This window comes from Vigna umbellata, chromosome 2, assembly GCF_029865625.1.
Source record: "Vigna umbellata cultivar VRB3 chromosome 2, Vumbellata_1.0, whole genome shotgun sequence".
NCBI lineage: Eukaryota > Viridiplantae > Streptophyta > Magnoliopsida > Fabales > Fabaceae > Vigna > Vigna umbellata.
Window position 1 is genome coordinate 18,555,067 of NC_142166.1, and position 21,613 is coordinate 18,576,679.

General features: G+C 40.2%; 1 protein-coding gene, 1 non-coding gene and 2 pseudogenes across 2 annotated transcripts; 3 read left to right on the forward strand and 1 right to left on the reverse strand.

Moving 5' to 3' along the window:
- Positions 1-5,928: 5,928 nt before the first annotated feature.
- On the reverse strand, positions 5,929-7,347 carry LOC124842605 (uncharacterized; annotated as a pseudogene).
- On the forward strand, positions 6,629-6,735 carry LOC124842606 (small nucleolar RNA R71). The gene has a single exon (XR_007029192.1). It is a non-coding gene; the product is annotated as a small nucleolar RNA R71 (small nucleolar RNA).
- A 2,267-nt stretch (positions 7,348-9,614) lies between the features above and the next one.
- LOC124842604 (uncharacterized) lies at positions 9,615-10,691 on the forward strand (annotated as a pseudogene).
- Positions 10,692-10,760: 69 nt separating this feature from the next.
- Positions 10,761-11,453, forward strand: LOC124842603 (uncharacterized). Its single transcript, XM_047319117.1, has one exon. It carries the CDS (start codon positions 10,761-10,763, stop codon positions 11,451-11,453), a length of 693 nt encoding a protein of 230 aa, XP_047175073.1.
- The last annotated feature ends 10,160 nt before the right edge of the window (positions 11,454-21,613 follow it).

The following is a 21,613-nucleotide window of genomic DNA, read 5'->3' on the forward strand; positions in this document are numbered from 1 at the left end:
GCATCCCCAGAACTACTCCATCACCCAAGGAATGTTTCCATCTAACCTGATCAGCGACTACAAATGTGGGTAATATTGCACTGTATCTGGTGTGCAATATTTCAGGGACATTCAGCTGGAATCAGCAAGTATTATTACTTATTGTTTCAGTAAGGATTTGTGTAGGGTTGAGAGACGTACCTTTCTAACGTGACTTTCCTGCTTTCTGATGCCTGAATCACCTGTACCGTTCGGTTGCACTCTTGACAACGCTCAGTTGCACTCTTGACCGGGGGGGAGGTACCTGCAAAAGGCACTCTGACACTCAAGTTAGGCGCGGTTTAGTGAATTGTTTATCACAATTTAGTATTTGAGTTCTGATCGAACGTACCTGGCTTTCGGCCCTATCATTCTATTTATAAGTGTTTCATAGATAAAATAAAATCAAACTTACCTTGAGATTCGATTAGTTACTCACAACAACTTATCAATATCTCTAATCAAATATTTTATCATCTGTTGGATTATTGGCCCAATAATAACTTAAACGCTGGCCCAATTGCAGCCCAACACTGTTGACGTAACGGATGGACCGAACGGTGTTGAGTGTTAATCATTCGGTCTATACCATATACCCTACATATGCCCCTAAGTCTAAGTTAACCAGAGTTAACTATAGGACTTATGATAAGGTGTTAAGGGAGGCTTTGTTCGATGCTCCTTAAGCTTTGATTTCTCTCTGCGTCAAGAGGCATATTGTATGAGTTCGCTATTAGGACGTTTCCTAAGTCAAAGAAATTCATGTGAGAGTTCACGGAAAACGTTCCCCATCGAGCGGTTTGCTCACAGTTGGTTGAATGGTTTGTAGATATAAAGTCCTGTTATCTGTATTGAAGAAAAAGAATAATCGAATTTGAATTATCAAAGAGTGTAGATAATTAAACTAACTTGTACGGTTGAAGATACTCGGTCGAGAGTTCACAAAGAATGTTCCTCACCGCTCGATTGATTGTAAGATTTCCTAGAGAACGTTCCATGTGTTAGAGTTCTTTACCAATCAGCTTCGACCTAGGAATTCACTAGGGAATTTCCTAGTGAAAGGGATTTTCCTCTCGGCTTTGACCTAGGAGTTCTTGGAGAACTTCCTAGTGAGAGGGCTTTATCTCTCGACTTTGACCTAGGAGTTCCTGGAGAACTTTCTAGTGAGAGAGTTTTACCTCTCGGCTTTGGCCTAGGAGTTCTTGGAGAACTTCCTAGTGAGAGGGCTTTACCTCTCGGCTTTGGCCTAGGATTTCCTAGGGAACTTCCTAGTGAGAAGGCTTTACCTCTCGGCTTTGACCTACGAGTTCTTGGAGAACTTTCTAGTGAGAAGGGTTTTCCTCTCGACTTTGACCTAAGAGTTGTTGGAGAACTTCCTAGTGAAAGGGCTTTACCTCTCGACTTTGGCCTAGGAGTTCTTGGAGAACTTCCTAGTGAGAGGGCTTTACCTCTCGGCTTTGACCTAAGAGTTCCTGGAGAACTTCTTAGTGAAAGGGCTTTACCTCTCGGCTTTGATCTGGGAGTTCCTAGAGAACTTCCTAGTGAGAGGGTTTTACCTCTTGGCTTTGACCTAGGAGTTCTTGGAGAACTTTCTAGTGAGTTCGCCACCTGTGACTGAATAAAAAGTGTCTGGCTTTATTTATTCCAGAATGCAAAACACAACAGAATAATAATAGTTTAAATGAAAAGAAATTAAATTTAAACATGACTATAATGTTCAAATAAAGTAGAATTTGAGATGAGTTGCATTCCAAGTGTTAGGGACGACTTTTCCATCGAGTAGCTCGAGCCAATAAGCTCACTTCATCAAGTATTCAGTGATGTGAAATGGTCCCTCCCAATTGGCTGCTGGCTTTCCATGTGCTCGATTCCTTCTAGCTTCACCTCTTTTGCACCACATGAGATCTCCTTCCTTGAAGCTTCTCGGTTTAACTTTGGTATTGTATTTTCTGGAAATTACCCATTTTTGGGCAACAGCCCAGATAGCGGCTACCTCTCGCCTTTCTGGAAAAGTATCGAGGTTAACCTGTAGCTACTCATTGTTGATGTCCATATCCTTGATATCTCATCTCAATGAGGGTTCGCCCACTTCAACCGGAAGCATGGCGTCCGTTCCGTAGGTTAAGTTAAAGAGGGTTTCATCGATAGAACCGTGTGAATTACATTTGTATCCCCATAGCACCTCGGGTAGCTCTTCCACCCACAACCCTTTAGCTTCACTCAATCTTCTTTTCAGTTCGGCTACCACAACTTTGTAAGCAGCTTTTGCCTGTCCATTAGTCTTAGGATGTTCTACTGAACTAGTGGAGTGTTTAATTCCCAGGTTTTGCAGAAATTCTTCGAGTTTTTTATCAGTAAATTGTCGGTTGTTATCTGTGATAATCTTCTGGGGTAACCTAAATCGACAAATTAATTGCCATATGAATTTCTGCACTCGTTGAGCGGTGATGATCGCTAGTGGTTTCGCCTTAATCCATTTGGTGAAGTAGTCTACACCCACCAGGAGGAATTTATTTTGAAATCGCCCAATCGGGAAAGGTCCTACTATGTCCATTCCCCACTGGGCGAATGACCATGGTGAAGTAATACCATGCAATTCTTCGGACGAGACTCGTACGTCATTGCCATGTTCCTGACAGCATATACATTTCTTGACAAATGAGTCACAATCACGCTCCATAGTTGGCCAGTAATACCCAGCTCGTAACGCTCGGGCTCTAAGAGTGCACTTGCCAGAATGCAAGCCGCACACACCATGATGAAGCTCACTCAAGACATAATCCACTTCCTCCTCGGACAAACACTTCAACAACGGTGTTGTGTACCCTCTCCTGTATAAGTCTTCTCCTACAAAGAAAAATCGGGCAATGCATTTAGAATCGGTGATACTAACCTTCTCTCCCTACTCCTGTCTTTTCATTAGGTCACGGATATCTTTTCGTCAATCGGCTTTGGGAACTGCTGCGTTAGTGGCCAAGACTTCAATCGCCGGTTTTTCAAGTTACTCTGATAACCGAGGACAACTGCCCTCTTCCCCTTGAATGAGCCAACTTCGACAGGAGATCCGCTCGGGAATTTTGTTCCCTTAGGACATACATAATGTCGTTATTGGTAAAACCCTTAAACAGATTGTTGGCTTGATAGAAATATTGCAACAACTGATTGTCTTTAACCTGGAAAGTTCCTTTCAAGTGACCGATGACCAGTTGAGAATCCATTCGGCATTCTAATGACTCCTAATTCTTTGGCCAGTGTTAAACTAGCGATTAGCGCTTCGTATTCAGCTTGATTTTGGTAGTCTGAAATCTAAAGGTTTGTTCCTGCTCTATGGAAACACCGTTCGGTCCTTCTAATACTATGTATGCTCCTCTGCCTCCTTCATCTGAGGAACCGTCTACACTAAGATGCCAAAGTTGGACGGAGTTTTCAGGCGCAGGTGTTAACTTTACTGCAAAATTTGCCAAGTGTTGCCCCGTAATGGATCCACATGGCTCAAAACGGAGGTCGAACTATGAGAGCTCAACGGACCAAGATACCATCCTCCCAGCCAAATCATGTTTTCTAAGAATCTTGGCAACAGGATGATATGTCCTTACTACCACCTGATGGCTTTGAAAGCATGGTCGAAGACGTCAGGCGACCATGAGTAATGCTAAGGCTACCTTCTCTATTTGAGAATATCGTTCTTCCGATCCTTGCAATGTTCTCCTAACGAAGTAAATCAACTTGAAGTCAGGAGTTTCCTGAATGAGGGTTGCGCTGATCGTGTTATTTTGATGCAGCTATGTATAGCTGTAAATCATACTCCTGTACCGGTCGTGCCATGATAGGTGCGTTGATTAGGATATCTTTGACTTTGTCAAAGGCCCTTTCACACTGGTCGCCCCATTGTCATGTGATTCCTTTCTTCATATTTTTAAGAATTGGTTAAATATGTTCTGTTAATCTTGGGATAAAACGTGACAGGGATGTTAGTCTGCCAACTAAGCGTTGAGTTTCCTTTAAATTGGTATGACTCCTCATTTTCAAGATCGTTCGACATTTATCCGGATTGGCCTCAATTCCCCTGGGAGTTAACATGAAGCCTAAAAACTTCCTACCGGTCGTGCCATGATAGTTGCATTTATTAGGATATCTTTGACTTTGGCAAAGGCCCTTTCACACTGGTCGCGCCATTGCCGAGTGATTCCTTTCTTCATATTTTTAAGAATTAGTTAAATATGTTCTGCTAATCTTGGGATGAAACGTGATAGGGATGTTAGTCTGCCAACTAAGCGTTGAGTTTCCTTTAAATTGGTACGACTCCTCATTTCCAAGATCGTTCGGCATTTATCCGGATTGGCCTGAATTCCCTGGGAAGTTAACATGAAGCCTAAAAACTTCCTGGCAGGTACATTAAAACTGCATTTGGAAAGATTTAACCACATACCATATTTTCTTACCTGTAAGAAAACCTCTTCCAAGTCTTTGAAGTGGTGCTCCATGGATTGACTTCTAAAATTAAGACGTCAACATATACCTCCATACACCTTCCGATCTGATGGCAGAATATTTTGTCCATTAACCGTTGATAAGTGGCTCTGGCGTTTTTGAGACCGAACGACATTACCTCATAACAAAAGTTTGCCTGTTCGATTATGAAAGTTGTTTTCTCTTGATCTGGTGCATACATGGGAATTTGATTATATCTCGAGTATGCATCTAAAAAACTTAACATTGTATGCCCTAAAGCACCATCAACCAATCTGTCAACACTTGGGAGGGGGTAGGAGTATTTGGGGCATGCTTTGTTTAAATTTGTAAAGTCAGCACACTTCCTCCACTGACAGTTCGGTTTTTTGACCATGTAGTGTAGGTTACTTCCCTAATGAATCTTGCTTCAAGTAGTTTAGTAACCTCTGCTTGTACAACATTTCTCTTCTCTTCGCCGAACCTCCGCTTCTTCTGGGTTACCGGGCGTGCTTCTTTAAACATGGCTAGTTTGTGTGTCATAACGCTCGGATGAATCCCACGCATGTCTGCGGCCGTCCGAGGGAATAAATCCGCATTGGTCTTCAAGATTTTCTCTAACTTTTCTTCGTTGGTTTTTGTCAGTTTTCCTCCTATAGATCTCACTTGTGACTCATTTTGGCCGAGCATCAATGCTTTGATATCACCTTGAGGTTGTAAGTGGTCCTCAATGTTCGTTCGAGGGTTTAGATCAGTCGCAGCAGTTTCCGCTCCCCTATTCTTTCTAAAGGGAATGAAAGGTGTGATTTTCAAGCCAGCAACATAGCATTCTAGCGTCGTTCGCTGATATGCCTGTACGGTACATATGGTCCTATGTTTGAAGCAAATTTCATGGTTAGATGAGGGGTAGATATAACAGCTCTGAATGCATTCAAACTTGGTTGTCCTAACAAGAAGTTGTATGAGGTATTTGTCTCTACCAATAAGAACCTCATTTTGAGTTCTTTTGTCTCTTTGCCTGTCCCGAGTCAGGTTCTCAGGTCTAAATCCCTCTTGTGTCGACTCTCTCTCCTGCGAATCTCAAAAAAATTTTGTTGAATGGGGCTATTATATCTTCCGACAAATCTATTTTAAGGAATGTTTTCCAATATAAGATTTGACCGAGCTGTCTTGGTCGACCAGTACCTTGCCGACACTATATCGAGTTATCTCGGCTGTAATGACCATGGGATCATCTTAATCAGGGTCAGGAGACTGGAAATCTTCATCTATGAAGATAATAGGCAGCAAAGATCGAGGTTTTCTATCCACCATGTGGACAGTTCTCAGGCTTCTTAGGTGCCTTTTGCAGGCCGAGGATGATGTTCCTCCTCCCACAAAACCCCCAGAAATGGTATTGATGTGTTCGCGAACCGCAGGTTTTGCATAGTCATCTGTCTCACTAACTCTTCCAATGAAGGTTCAGATGAAGTGGAAGGGTGGGCAGCTGGTTGGGCAGGTGCCTCTTGCTGCTGTTGTTGTTGTTGCCTCTTGCTGTTGTTGTTGTTGTTGCCTCTGGTGTTGTTGCATAGGTGGAGGCACATATCTGTTAGGTGCTCCAGCATTCTAGAAAGGTGGCGCCTGCTGCTGATGCTGTGGCGCATTGTTCCATCTAAGATTGGGGTGATTCCTCCACCCTGGATTGTACCTGTTGCTAGACAAGTCATGATTTTGCTGTTGTGGTTGCCTGTTGTTGTAGATGTTCGTAGCATAAGCCTGAGGCGCATCAAAGGCAGCAGGGTGCTACAAAGAAGGACATGCATCTGTATAGTGGTCACTGGAAGGACAAATAGCACATAGTCGTGCAACAGATGCAGATGGAGCTGCAGATCTCTGGTTGGTAGTCAATTGTGTCACCAACTTCGCAAGAGAGTCAATCTTGCCTTCCAACTTGCTTTCAACAACTGATAAAGACTGGGCAACAACATCATGTACGCCCTTCACCACAATGGCATCATTCCTGGTGCTAAACTGCTGGGAGTTGGAGGCCATCTTCTCAATCAATTGCCTGGCCTCAGCAGGTGTGGTGTCTCCAAGAGCTCCACCACTGGCAGCATCAATCATACCCTGATCCATGTTGTTCAAACCCTCATAGAAATACTGGATAAGGAGTTGTTCAGGTATTTGATGGTGGGGACAGCTAGCACAAAGTGTCTTGAATCTCTCCCAATACTCATACAAGCTCTCTCCACCAAGCTGCCTAATCCCAGTTATGTCTTTTCTGATAGTTGTGGTCCGGGATGCTGGGAAAAATTTCTCCAAGAACAGCCTCTTCAGATCATCCCAGCTAGTGACGGATCTAGGCGCCAAACCATACAACCAATCCTTAGCAACACTTTCCAATGAATGAGGGAATGCCTTCAAGAAGATGTGCTCTTCAGGAACATCATGCGGTTTCATAGTGGAACAGACAATGTGGAATTCCTTCAAATGCTTATGTGGACTCTCACCTGCAAGACCATGAAACTTGGGCAACAAATGGATCAGTCCAGTCTTGAGAACAAATAGAACGTCCTCATCAGGATATTGGATGCACAAGCTTTCAATATCGAAATCAGGTGCAGCCATCTCCCTGAAAGTCCTCTCACGAGGTGGAGGTTGTGCCATATTGTTCTCAGTGTGAAAAACAACAGAATCAGAATCAGAATCAAGTGCAGATGCAACAAATGCAGTAGAGGCAGTATGCACAAAGTACTCAGCAGTGGGATGCACAGTATCTAATGGAACAGACTCAAAAACAGACTCTAAAGACAAATTCCTAGAATGCCTAATTAACCTATGAAACGTCCTATCAATCTTAGGATCAAAGGGTGGTATGAATCCAGGATTTCCTCTAATCATGCACTAAATCACAACACCCTGTAATCATGAAACAATAGCACAAAAAATTCAAACCACAAAAATCAACACAAGATAGCAAAACGACACTATCACAAACACAACACAACACAAATCACACAACACAGACACAAGACTCAAAACTGAACCGTTGGTCCCCGACAACGGCGCCAAAATTTGATGCGGGCTGTCGCAGCCCATCAAATTTGATGTGCATTAAATAAATGCAGTATAGCTAGGAATTGACTCCTAGGTCGTCTCTCAAGGACCAATTTTGCGGTTCGAAAATCGATTCTACCACAAAAAAAAAGGGGGGGGTTTGAAAAGGTTTTGCAAAAATTAAAGAACTCAATAAAGACACAGATGTAAACAAACTAATTTAAGCTAGCATGGTAATTAAACTAGCACTATTAAAAGCCTTAGACAACATTCAAACATCAAACATTGTTACAAAATGATTAACAAACACAGTTAAAAATAATTAAATGCAACACTAACTCAAACACATAAACTCAACCTATTAATTAAATTAATTAAAAACCAAAGAAACCAACAAGCCTAATTTAATCCTAGCAAATTACTTGTCACAATGGCAATTAACAAATGAATTTAAAAGTCCAATTGGCCAAAGAAAAAGCACATGGCCGTGAGTCACCATGCACCTAAGTCAAACTTCAATTTCACCTTAAATAAGCCACAAAATGTGTTGACTTCTTCTCCCATGTGCACCAATTTTCAAGAAATTAAGCATGTGCCTTCCACACTCTCCATGACTGTCCCCTCTCTCCTTCCATGCAGCAAAGAAATGATTTTATACACCAAAGCACACAATTTACGTGAACCACCAAGTGGAAATGCCAAAGAATGCTTCAAAGACCAATGTGCAAATGGAAGATACCATGGGTGCTCCTACCAATGTGCCAAGTAAGCTAAATCAAATGAAAATAAACTCCAAAAACCTCCATGTCTCATTGCAATTCACGGCTGGAACAAGCAAAGGCCAAATCTCAAAGTGGAAACATTCCTTGGGTCAAAACAAGCATCTTTTGTGTTGGTCCAAAAGTGGTAAAAATTAAATGAAGCAATTTCCTCTCTCCTACAAACTCCAAACGGTTTTTCTTCAAGAATTATGCATCCAAAAGCTTTCTTCCACTCTTCAATACAGAGAACAACTTCAAGAAACCAAAGTTAAAGTTGCAAATGAACACAAGAACAATAAACCCAAACTTCTACTCATCAACCCATCTTCAACACTACCATTTCTTCAAGTTTCTTTGCAAAAACGAAAATAATACTTAGACCATCAATTCCAGTTCTGTCCAGCCTCCATAACATCACCAAGATCTGATCCCAACCTAGTCTCAAGCATCAAAACCGAAAAATGCAAGAAAAGAGTTAAACCCACAACACCCACACATCATCTTAAGCTCTCTTCAACCTAAAACTACATAGAACTTCATTTTTTATCATCCAACCATATAGAATGAGATAAAAACCGAGAGGAACAGCAGCAAAGGGAGAGGAAAACGAAATATAAAGTTACTCAAACCCAACATCCACCATGGAAATGCAAAGACAAGCTCCAAAACTCAAACTCCAAGCATCAAGAACAAGCAAATGGAAGTGGAAATGAATAGTTTTTCACCACCAATAAGCTAAGACAACCAAGAGTAAATTAAGAGAAGAAGAAAATCTGCATCTTGCTCATTGAAATGGCCAAAAACGAGACACCCAAGTCAAGCTCTCAATAAGAGTGTTCATACAAGAAACCCTAAGAGAGAAAAGCTCAAAACATGAAAAAATGAAGTGTGTAAGAGTCTTCTTTGTGTGGCTGGCTAAGGCTCTCTAAAGTGCCGAGATTTCTCTTCCAAATGGGGTCCACAATCAATTAAAAACCCTAACCAAAAAGGCACATGTCTTACAAATAGGTCTTTTTACAAAATTGCCCCTAAAAGGATCCAAAACACCTAATTCTAATTAAGGGCTTCTAGAAAACGAAATTACAACTTTAATTAGAATCTAAATGACTAAATGTTGAGCCTTTGAGTGTGTCACTCCATATCCCAATGCTCCAGATGATGTTTCCACAACTTCCCTGCAACCAAAAATGCACTTAATCAGCTCAGAAAACCCAAATTAGCACAATTATGAATTTTTGACCAAATTAAGCAGAATTCGGAAAATGGGGAAATAACAGACAATTAAACACAATTCCCTGGTTTATTTAAGTGCAATAAACTAAATATAGTTCAATAAATAACGACTCATCAATGGCACCTAGGCCTCCTCCTCCCCTACCCATGAGTCCGGATGTTTCAGACTTGATGAGAATGATGGAGTCAGTAATTAATGCAATGCAACAACAGAATACAACTTTGGTTCAGCAGAATACTGCGACAATGCAGCAATTGGAGGTTGTCAGGGTCTCAGCTGAGGCTTCTCAGAGGCAGTATGTGGATATTATGGTGAGTGGTAGAGTTATGGCGGGATCGTCTACTTCTTTTACTACTCATCAACAAGAATGGAGCTTAGAAAGTTTTCTACAGCATCATCAGGCTAAGTTCAGTGGGAAGTGCAGTCTAGATGAGGCCGATTAGTGGTTTCGAGACATGCAGAGGATCTTTCATGCCAAGAGGTGTTCGGATGAGAGTCGATTTGCTTTTTCTGAATATTTTCTAACGGGGGAAGTCGGTCATTGGTGGAGTAGCATGAGGATGCTGTTGGAGGGAAGTGGTACTCCTATCTCTTGGGAAGTATTCAAGCAGAAGTTCTATACCGAGTACTTTCCAGATAGCATTCGGTTTGCAAAGGAGGTAGAGTTTCTTCAGCTGGTTCAGGGGAACATGTCGGTATCAGAGTATGCCGATCGGTTTAAGCATCTTTTAAGGTTTCATACGTTGACAATGAATGAGGAGTGGCAGTGCAGGAAGTTTGAGAATGGGTTGGGATGTGATATCAAATTGTTGGTCACCGTTTTGAGTATCAAGGAGTTTCCAGCTTTAATGGAGAAGGCTAGAATTTTGGTGAAGACAAAGATGGAAGTAGAGAGTCAACAGAGACAGCCACCGAGGGTTGGAGGACCGAACATTTCCAGAGGCAGTTTTGGTGCCAGGAGAACTCCTTATTCTCGGTCTTCTTCTTCTTCTGGATCTATGGGTTCTTCTTCACCGTCATCCGGTTCTAGTAGTCATTCAGGGCCGCAAGGGTTAATAAGTTGTTACAACTGTGGAGGACCTCATATGAAATCAGTTTGTCCTCAGTTGGTGGGACTCATGAAGTGTAATCGGTGTAGAAGGGAAGGTCACTACGAGAGGGATTTCCCCTTGGGTAGAAGAGTAGTGGTCTAGAACCGTTCGATTGGGAGGTTTCAGCCAAGAGGAGGTGCCAGATCTCAGGCTACTGGAAGGGTCTATGCTATGTCAGGGGCAAAAGCATCCAGTTCAGGTAACCTTATTATCAATAATTGCTTGTTGTATGGTAAAGATTGTGTAGTGTTGTTTGATTCAAGGGCAACGTATTCTTTTGTTTCTAAGGCATGTGTAGAGAGACTAGGGTTAATTTTGGGAGAGTTACATTATGATTTGGTGGTGTCTACACCAACAGCAGGTTTAGTTAGGACATCTTTATTGTGTGCTAGATGTCTGGTTGAGGTTGAGGGGCGTCGATTCAATGTGAACCTTATATGTTTACCTTTACAAGGTTTAGAAGTAATTCTAGGAATGGATTGGTTGTCTATCAATCGCATTCTTATAGATTGTGGGGAGAAGAAGTTGGTATTTCCTAAAAGGGATGAAACTGTGCCATTGTCTTCTGGGCAGTTGAAGCAAGAATTGTTGGAAGGAGCGTGTTATTTTCTAGTTTTATCTCACTTGGAGGTTGTTCCGAGTGAGAGGTTTGTAGACCGCTCGATAGTTAATCGAGTGGATCGTTCGGTAGCAAGTGGTATAGACCGAACGGTAGTAAGAGAATTTTTAAATGTGTTTCCTGATGAAGTGCCTGGATTACCTCCTCAGCGAGAAGTTGAGTTCTCTATTGATCTAGTGTCGGGTGTTGGACCAGTATCAATAGCCCCTTATAGGATGGCTCCAGTAGAGTTGGCGGAACTTTAGAAGCAGATTGAGGAATTACTAGAGAAGCAGTTTATCAAACCGAGCGTTTCGCCTTTGGGTGCGCTTGTTTTGCTGGTGAAGAAGAAGGATGACAGCACTCGGTTATGTGTGAATTACAGGCAGTTAAATAAGTTAACCATCAAGAAAAAGTACTCGTTGCCTAGGATTGATGACTTGACGGATCAACTACATGGGGCTATGGTGTTTTCTAAGACAAACTTGAGATAAGGTTATCATCAAATTTTAGTCAAGGCAGGGGACATTCAAAAGACTGCTTTTAGGTCTCAGTATGGTCACTATGAATATGTGGTGATGTCGTTCGGTGTTACTAACGCTCTGGCCATATTCATGGACTACATGAATCGCATCTTCCGACCGTTCCTAGACAAGTTTGTGGTGGTCTTCATTGATGATATACTGATCTACTCCAGAACTAGAGTGGAGCATGAGGAGCATCTGAGGATAATGCTCGGTGTGTTGAGGGAAAATAAATTGTATGCTAAGTCGTCCAAGTGTGAGTTCTGGATGGATGAAGTGCAGTTCTTAAGGCATGTGGTCTCGGCTGATGGCATTTCTATGGATCCTACAAAGGTGCAGGCGGTTCTTCAATGGGAGAGGCCCAATTCGGTCACGGAAGTCAGGAGTTTTGTTGGGTTGGCAGGCTAGTTAATTTAATTGATTGGTTGATTATGTATGAAAATGTTGTTTGATGGTTTTGCATGTGTATGGAATTGGATTTTTGTGTGATTGGTATTGTATGTAGGACTGTCAAAATTTTGTGATCATGTTGATTTCTTCTGCAAAGTTCTTTTTTACTATGTCTAGTGAATTGTGAGGAAGTACAGTAGTGAAATGGTAATTTGGGGTCAGAAGTTAAATTGGTCGGTTGGGAGAAGAGGAAGTCGATGATCGTTCGGCCTTACTCTTATGTCCGGTCTTAGTAGTGTTCGATTTTGTATTATCGTTCGGTCTTAGCAATACACGGTTTTGTATTAGTGTTCGGTCTTTGTAGTATTTGGTTTTGCACTAGCGTTCGGTCTTACCAATGCTCGATTTTTAATTAGCGTTCGGTCTTAACAGTGTTTGGTTTTGTATTATCGTCGGTCTTAGTAGTGCTCGGTGTTGTATTATTGTTCGATCTTAGTAGTGCTCGGGGTTGTATTATCGTTCGGTCTTAGCAATACTCGGTTTTGTATTAGCATTCGGTCTTTGTAGTATTCGATTTTGTACTAGCGTTCAGTCTTAATAGCACTCGGTATTTTATTGGTGTTCGGTCTTAACTACGCTCAGCCTCCTATGGGCCTTACCAGTTAATGATCATTTGGTCATGTTTTAGTGATCGATCTTACTTGAGTATTCGATCTAAGTTCTTAGTTTTCGGCCTAAGTTATAAGTGTTCGGTTTAGCTCTGGTGATTCGGTTATTCTAGTGTTCGGTCTCACCATAGTATTCAGCCTTACATTAGAGTTAGATCCTTAATAGTGTTCGGTCACTTCTTCAACCTTACCTATTATGGACCGTTCAGTCCTGTTCTTTGGGGTAGTGAGAAATCGTTCAGTCTCCTGTTCGATTCTAGTGCACATCTTGATTGAACTCTTGGTCATAAGTTTGATTGAAGTTTTTACTTGTCTAAAAAGAGGATTTTGAATGAGTGAACCATCATATGAATTGGTTGAAGATTGAGTTACATCTTGTTTGCTTGAGGACAAGCAAAGTTTTAAGTTTGGGGTTGTGATAACAGTTGAAAAACTGTTATTTTCATGCTTAAAATTGACACTAAAAGCAACCTTTACACTTAGAAACTAGCTTGAAATCATGCTTTACTGCATATTTTCATAAATAAGAGAGCTGGACAGGTTTATGCTGGATTTCAGTGTTTTTGTGCAGGTTTTAAGGTGAATTTGGTGAAAGAAGTGAAGAAGGAGAGAGATGAAATCAGAAAAGACATCAAAAAGTGCAAAAGGAGAAGCCGAAGTCACCGCTCAGCGGCACTTTACCGCTGAGCGGCACTCAGGAGCTTACGGGAGATCCGCTGAGGGGCAAAATGGCCGCTGAGGGGAGAAAACAAGACACGCACTTACCGCTGAGCGGTATTTTACCGCTGAACGGCACTTTAATGGGCTTGGACCTAATTTTCTGTAATTTACGAATAATATATAAGCTTTAGGGTTTCCTAGGGTTAGGTATCTTTGGCTGGAACGAAGCAAACACTCTCTCTTCCACCCCTTTGAAGGAGGATCTTGGATGCTGAGGCTTCCTCTTCACCTTTTTAGGGTTTTATCTTTCATTCTTTCATTGTAATTCATCTAGGTTCACCATGAATATGGTGAACTAAACTCTGTATGTTTGTTGGGGAATCAATGTAATCTTTTGAAGCTCTCATATATGGAATCTGTTTTTACATCTTTTAATTAAGACTTATGCTTTCTTAAATCATTAGTTAGGGTTTTTCCTCTTTGCTTAATGCTTGCATTGTTTAACTCATTCGATGCATGATTATTGGTTTTGTCGATACGGGCGCGTACGGGGAAGTCTAGATCCGGGGAAGTCTAGATCCGGGGAATTTCTCCCAATATTATATTGGTTGTCGTTAAGCTCCTGCACTTATGAACTGATCATTAGGAATGCTAGGAATTGTATGAACTCGTGATTAGGGAGAAGCCTTCTTGAAAGGTACTTTAGAGAGTGGCATTAACAATGATGATTTGAATGTTGAATTCCTAAAATATATGAGAGTGGATAAGATGAAATTGACCCCCCAACAACATATTCATACATATATTTCATTGAAAGTGTTTATCTTTTGCTTTTTGCCATTGATCAAAACTTCATGCATACATATTTAATTTTCGTCTTTTGCATATAAAATCCAAATATTTCGTCTTTAAGTCTTAGCTAATCAAGAAACCACACAACTAAACTAGGCCGTGAGTCCTTTGGGAAGAACGATACTTGGTCTTACCAAGTTTATTACTTGAACGATTCGGTCACACTTGCCGATTGAAAAACAAGTTTGTGACATCATATTTTGGTGTTCATAAATTTGTCCATCAAGTTTTTGGCGCCGTTGCCGGGGACTCTGGTTTAACTGGTTAATTTGTGTGATTATTGATTATCTTTGACATATTTTTTTTTATTTTTAATTTAAATTTCGAATTTTTTTTTATTTTATTATTATTTTTCTGTTTATATTTTTCAGTTTGTATTTTATTTGATTTTATTTTATTTTCCTGTTTCCTGTTTTTCTGTTTTCTGTTTTTATTTTCTGAATCTTATATCTTCTCTTATATCTTTTTGTGCTAACCAAATCTTTTTCTAGGGTTTTGTGTTCTTGTGTATGCAGGAGGCAATTCGAACTAGGAGCAAGAAAACAACAGAACCTCTGCTTGAAGGATTAGAAGACAGTAGACGGAGGAGAAGAATCAGAACATCTACAGAACTTTTTCCTCCTCCGGAAACTCTGTTGCAACCATCACCACAAGGTTCTGACAATAGCACAGAAAATATGGAGAACAATAATATCAGAAGAACTCTTGCTGATTACACCAATATAGCTGGACCTCAGCATTTTAACAGCATAGCTAGACCTAGAGTCAATGCAGCCAATATGGAGGTCAAACCAGCATTGATCCAACTGGTGAAAAGCAATCAATTTAATGGGTTATCTCATGAAAGCCCATATGAGCACCTTACTACATTCAATGAAATTTTTAACACAGTCAAAATTAATGGGGTGCCAGATGAAGCGATCAAACTTAGTTTGTTTCCTTTCTCATTGGGAGGCAATGCTAAGCTTTGGTTGAATTCTTTTCCAGAAGGAAGTTTCACAGAGTGGGAAGCAGTGGTAACAAAGTTTTTGAACAAGTACTTTCCACAATCAAAGGTGACAAAAGGCAAGCAAGAGATATCTTCATTTAAGCAGGGCATGGAAGAATCATTGGGGCATGCATGGGATAGATACAAAAGTCTACTAAGAAAAACACCCACGCATGGCTTTGAAGAACAGGAAGTAGTCTTAACTTTCCTTGGAGGGCTTGGTTCACAAACCAAGATGATGCTGGACGCCTCAGCAGGAGGCAATATTAAATGGAAAACTCCAGAGGAAGCCACAGAAATTATAGAAAACATGGCTACTAGTGATAATGAGCTGCACAGTGAGAGAGGAGCTCCTATGCAACAAAAAGGGGTTCTTCAATTACAAACGCATGATGCCTTGCTAGCTCAAAATAAAATTCTAACTCAATAGCTGGAGACTCTGACTAAAACTCTTGCACAATTACCTAAAGAGTTGAAAACTGCTGCACAGGTACAAACCCAGTTGTGCGAATTATATGGAGGTGATCATATCAATGGTCAATGTGCTTTTCCAGTGGAAGCTGTGGAGGATGTTAATTTCATGGCTAATCAATTTCCATACCGTCAAGGGAATTACAATCAAGGGTGGAAACCACATCCAAGCATTGGTCAAGGACAAACTGGGCAAGCTAATCAATATAATAAGCAGCAGCAGCAACCAACCTTTTGGCAACAGTTATCTATGCTTAATGAAAGATCAACAAGGTTGGAAGAAACTCTTCAGCAATTTATACAGAAAACTGAATCTTCTCAAAAGAGCACTGAAGCTGCTATAAAGAATTTGGAGATTCAAATGGGTCAGATTACCAAGCAATTGGAAGAAAGGCCAAATAGAAATTTTGGGGCTAATACTGAGGATAACCCCAGAGAAGAGTGCAAAGTGGTAAAGAGTGTGAATGAAGAGATAATTGAGTTAGAAGAAGGAGAAACAGAAGAAAGAAGAGAAATAGAGAGCAAAAATACTTTTCCTTTTCCAATAAATCAAGAGAAACAAATGGACTTCACAGAATTATTCAGAATGGTGGATAATGAAGCACCTTGGGAACAGATTCTACAGAAAATTGCAGTTTACACAAAATCTGATGAAGAAATCTCTACAAAGAAGAGACGTAGAGATGATGAGGCAAAAGAGTGTATAACTATTAAGAAAGAGTCATTCCCTCCTAAAGCATCAGATCCAGGCAGTTTTTCTATCCCTTGTACTATAGGGAAGAAAAAGGTAAAGAAAGCTCTCCTTGATTTAGGTTCAAGTGTTAACTTGATACCTTATTCTTTACTGGAGCAAATCGGCAATGTTAAAGTGAAACCTGCAAAGGTTAAAATAGTAATTGCTGATGTGGGATTGTAGAGGACATTATAGTTTGTGTTGGCAAACTTCAATTCTTGGCAGACTTTGTGGTGATGAAGATGGAGACCGAGAAGATACCTATCATACTTGGAAGACCGTTTATGAAAACGGCCAGGGCTATCATAGATGTAAATGAAGGTATAGTGGTGCTCCAGGACAGAGAGGAGAGAGTGGTGGTAGATGTCTTCAAAGATGAGACGCAAGCAAAGGAGGAAGAAGCTAGTTATAAAGCTGCATTTCGAGATGCACCCATGACTAGCCGTAAAGATGAAAATCTTGAGGTTTCAGGTAACCATTGTTTGTTGTTTCAGGTACCCAAGGAAGAAGAGATTGGAAGAGGAGAAGAAATTCCTAGTGATTGGAAGAAAAGAAGACTCCAACTTGGCACACCTGCAAGAATCAAGAACAAGTTGTGGGTTGTGAAGGGCTTTAAAGAGAAGGAGATGATAGAGATAGAGTCTCCATATTCTAGAAGGACCAAAACAGTTCAAAGGAAACAGCTGAGGAGTTGGTGGAATGACAACATCAACTATAAAGAAGATGGAACTTGAACTTTATTGGGTCAAGCTAATGACATTAAAAGAGCGCTTGCTGGGAGGCAACCCAGTGAATTTAAAAACTTTTGATTTGGTTTTGTAATTTTTAATTTGTGAACATTATTTTTGTAATTATTTTGTTGAAAATAGCATCTACTGAAGGATGCTAGGTGGTTAAGTATCTACTGAAGGATACTATGGCTGTAACACCTACTGATGGGTGTTGGTAAGAAAATTTTGCACCTACTGAAGGGTGTTGGTGGATTTTGGGTCAGGCTCGTGACGTTAAACAAGCGCTACCTGGGAGGCAACCCAGTTGATTGAATATTTTTGTTGGTTTGTTTTAGTTAGGGTTGCATAAGCATTTTAAACATTAAATTGCAGGGAACCAGTGAGGGGCACATATGGGAGGCACGTAGGTTAAGAAAAGAAGGAGAAGAGCACATCACGAAAGTGCCGCTGAGCGGTACTTTACCACTGAGCGGTACTCTGCAGAATGGGTTTTATTTCCCCTTAGCGGGACCCGAGCCCATTAGGGTATTTTTAAACCCTAAGCTGTGTATTCTTTCACACTTTCAGATTTTTCTCTGCACAAACACTCCCACATACCTTCTCCAAGGTTTTCCACATCTTTTCACTCTTCCACTCAATTTTTCACTAGTGTGCCATCAAAGTTTGGGGTTGGAAGAGAGCATTCTAGCTTGGAAGCATTCTCATTGCATCTAGTATCTCCACCCAAGTAAGTAAAATGCATTTTGTTCATTCTAGGGTTCTTGAATTTGAATGTGATTGTCAAAGCATGAATATTTAGGGGTTTTGATTTCTATGCATGATTTGATGATATATTTGATGTTTGAACCGATTAAACTGCACGATTATGAACTGGAAAACTGAAAATTGCATTTGGGTGGAGTTAGGAAAGCTTTAAAACAGGTTTTTCAAAAATCTGCAGAGTTACCGCTGAGGGGTAAACTGCCGCTGAGCGGCACTCTGCCAGATTTGGTTTTTCTGGTTTTTTGTGATCTGGAATGTTGTACTGGTGGCGCTGAGGGGAAATTATGGCCCTCAACGGTGGTTTAGCTTCGAAAGGAGTTGTGTTTTGTGTTTTACTAATGATTAACATCATGTTCTGTGGTTTTGTATTTGTGTTTTGAATGTAGAAATGGCATCCTCTTCAGGAAAAAGATTGAAAACCATGGCAACCAAGAGAAAGGAAAAGGAACCAGAGCAACCCCACTCTAGCAGGTTCCTCTCTAGGAAACATGAGAAGCACTTTAAAGTGGTTCAGGACAGGAGACTTCTAATAGAGAGAGAGGGCCAGCACAGAGCCAGACATCTGCTGATACACAAGAAGCAGAACCATTCCAGATGAGGGACATGTATATGTCTCTTATAGGTGCTCAGTTGCAGTCCATTCACAGAGGGCAGGTAGCTACGGCTGAGATGATTGTGGGGATGTATGATACACCTCCAGCCCACAGGTGGACTATGGATGAATTCCATAATGTGGTAGCTTGGCCAGAGGAACCAGTGCATGGAGGAGGAGCTGGAGCAGCTGAAGCTTCAGCTAGAGAGATGGAAGAAGATGAAGCTGATGATGATGATGCATTTGAAGATGAAGAAGATGAGGAGGAAGAGGAAGATACAGAGGACAGCTCAGACTGATGAGGAGCTGAGATAGCATTTACTGATAAATGCTATCATATGATTATGCTTTTGTGGTTTAAGTTTTCTGAACTTATTTGCTTTTGTTTTTAGATTAGGGTTTGATGTACTCTATTGAACACCTGGTTTGTTATGATGGTTTGCTATTAATTATGATTGTGTGATAAGTAATACTGAATGATGCTTATGGATTGATTGATGTTGAGATGATGTGCACATTAAAATGCTTATATAGGTGATTCACAAGCTTTGTGAACAAATGCAGGATATCATGATTGTGATTGTGAAATTAAGCAGGATGTGTATGTCAAATGTGAATGAGCTTATATGTGAGATTTTGAGCTCCAGAGTTGTTATTGTTGAATGCTATTACTTTGAAAGCATGAATGATTTTGCCCAGGTTTTCTATGATTGAATCAATTACTTGTTTTGCATCATATGATCAAGGCCGTTTGTTGGAAACCTTTTTATTGGCCAAATTCGTAAAAATTAGCCCACTAAAAGAGAACATTTTGTGTTCTATCCTTTGAACCTTTAGCCTTGAACATACACTGAAACCCTTGATTGAAAATCTTTACCTTGAGTTAAGTAGAAGATCTTGTGTGGTATTGTTAAATGTTCAAGTTTGGGGTTGTTGGGAAAACATGAAAAAGGAAAAGCATTGAGCTAAGAGCCAAAAAGGAAGTATAGGCAAAGAAAAGAAAAGAAAAAGAAGTAAAGCTCAATGCAAATGCAAAGGCAAGTTGGGAAGAATAAGAAAAATTGTGTTGTTATGATTCTCTTAACTCAAGGATTTTGTGATCCAGAAAAACCAATTTTCTTGTTAGCCCAACCACATTATAAGCCATTGAAAGTCCTTGTGATGATGCATGCTTGTGAATGTTCTTGATTGTGGTAAAATGGAAGGCAAAGTTGATTCATGTGACATTGTGATAGTAGAGTGAATGAGTGATTACCTCTTATACACTTGTGTGTTGAGTGAAACACTTTACTTAGTGAGGAAATATTCCATTAGCACATGAACATCCATACTTAATTGATTGGTCATTCATGAAAAAGAGCATTTGTTGGGTATTAACTGACTTTGTGAAACACTAAAGCATGTGCACATCTTGATTGAACTCTTGGTCATAAGTTTGATTGAAGTTTTTACTTGTCTAAAAAGAGGATTTTGAATGAGTGAACCATCATATGAATTGGTTGAAGATTGAGTTACATCTTGTTTGCTTGAGGACAAGCAAAGTTTTAAGTTTGGGGTTGTGATAACAGTTGAAAAACTGTTATTTTCATGCTTAAAATTGACACTAAAAGCAACCTTTACACTTAGAAACTAGCTTGAAATCATGCTTTTCTGCATATTTTCATAAATAAGAGAGCTGGACAGGTTTATGCTTGATTTCAGTGTTTTTGTGTAGGTTTTAAGGTGAATTTGGTGAAAGAAGTGAAGAAGGAGAGAGATGAAATCAGAAAAGACATCAAAAAGTGCAAAAGGAGAAGCCGAAGTCACCGCTCAGCGGCAGTTTACTGTTGAGCGGCACTCAGGAGCTTACGGGAGATCTGCTGAGGGGCAAAATGGCCGCTGAGGGGAGAAAACAAGACACGCACTTACCGCTGAGCGGTATTTTACTGCTGAGCGGCACTTTAGTGGGCTTGGACCTAATTTTCTGTAATTTACGAATAATATATAAGCTTTAGGGTTTCCTAGGGTTAGGTATCTTTGGCTGGAACGAAGCAAACACTCTCTCTTCCACCCCTTTGAAGGAGGATCTTGGATGTTGAGGCTTCCTCTTCACCTTTTTAGGGTTTTATCTTTCATTCTTTCATTGTAATTCATCTAGGTTCACCATGAATATGGTGAACTAAACTCTGTATGTTTGTTGGGGAATCAATGTAATCTTTTGAAGCTCTCATATATGGAATCTGTTTTTACATCTTTTAATTAAGACTTATGCTTTCTTTCATCATTAGTTAGGGTTTTTCCTCTTTGCTTAATGCTTGCATTGTTTAACTCATTCGATGCATGATTATTGGTTTTGTCGATACGGGCGCGTACGGGGAAGTCTAGATCCGGGGAATTTCTCCCAATATTATATTGGTTGTCGTTAAGCTCCTGCACTTATGAACTGATCATTAGGAATGCTAGGAATTGTATGAACTCGTGATTAGGGAAAAGCCTTCTTGAAAGGTACTTTAGAGAGTGGCATTAACAATGATGATTTGAATGTTGAATTCCTAAAATATATGAGAGTGGATAAGATGAAATTGACCCCCCAACAACATATTCATACATATATTTCATTGAAAGTGTTTATCTTTTGCTTTTTGCCATTGATCAAAACTTCATGCATACATATTTAATTTTCGTCTTTTGCATATAAAATCCAAATATTTCGTCTTTAAGTCTTAGCTAATCAAGAAACCACACAACTAAACTAGGCCGTGAGTCCTTTGGGAAGAACGATACTTGGTCTTACCAAGTTTATTACTTGAACGATTCGGTCACACTTGCCGATTGAAAAACAAGTTTGTGACATCATATTTTGGTGTTCATAAATTTGTCCATCAAGGACCGATCGATTTTTGTGTATAGTTTTGTAGGAACCGTTCGGTCTTGTATATAGTTTTGTATTATGATAGAATTTTGTCAAGTTCTAAATTTAAGATTATTTTAGGATTACTGTAAGTTAACTTTATTCTCAAAAACTGTTCTACTTTATTATTATGTGATGACTCTTATATATAGTTTTCAACTATAT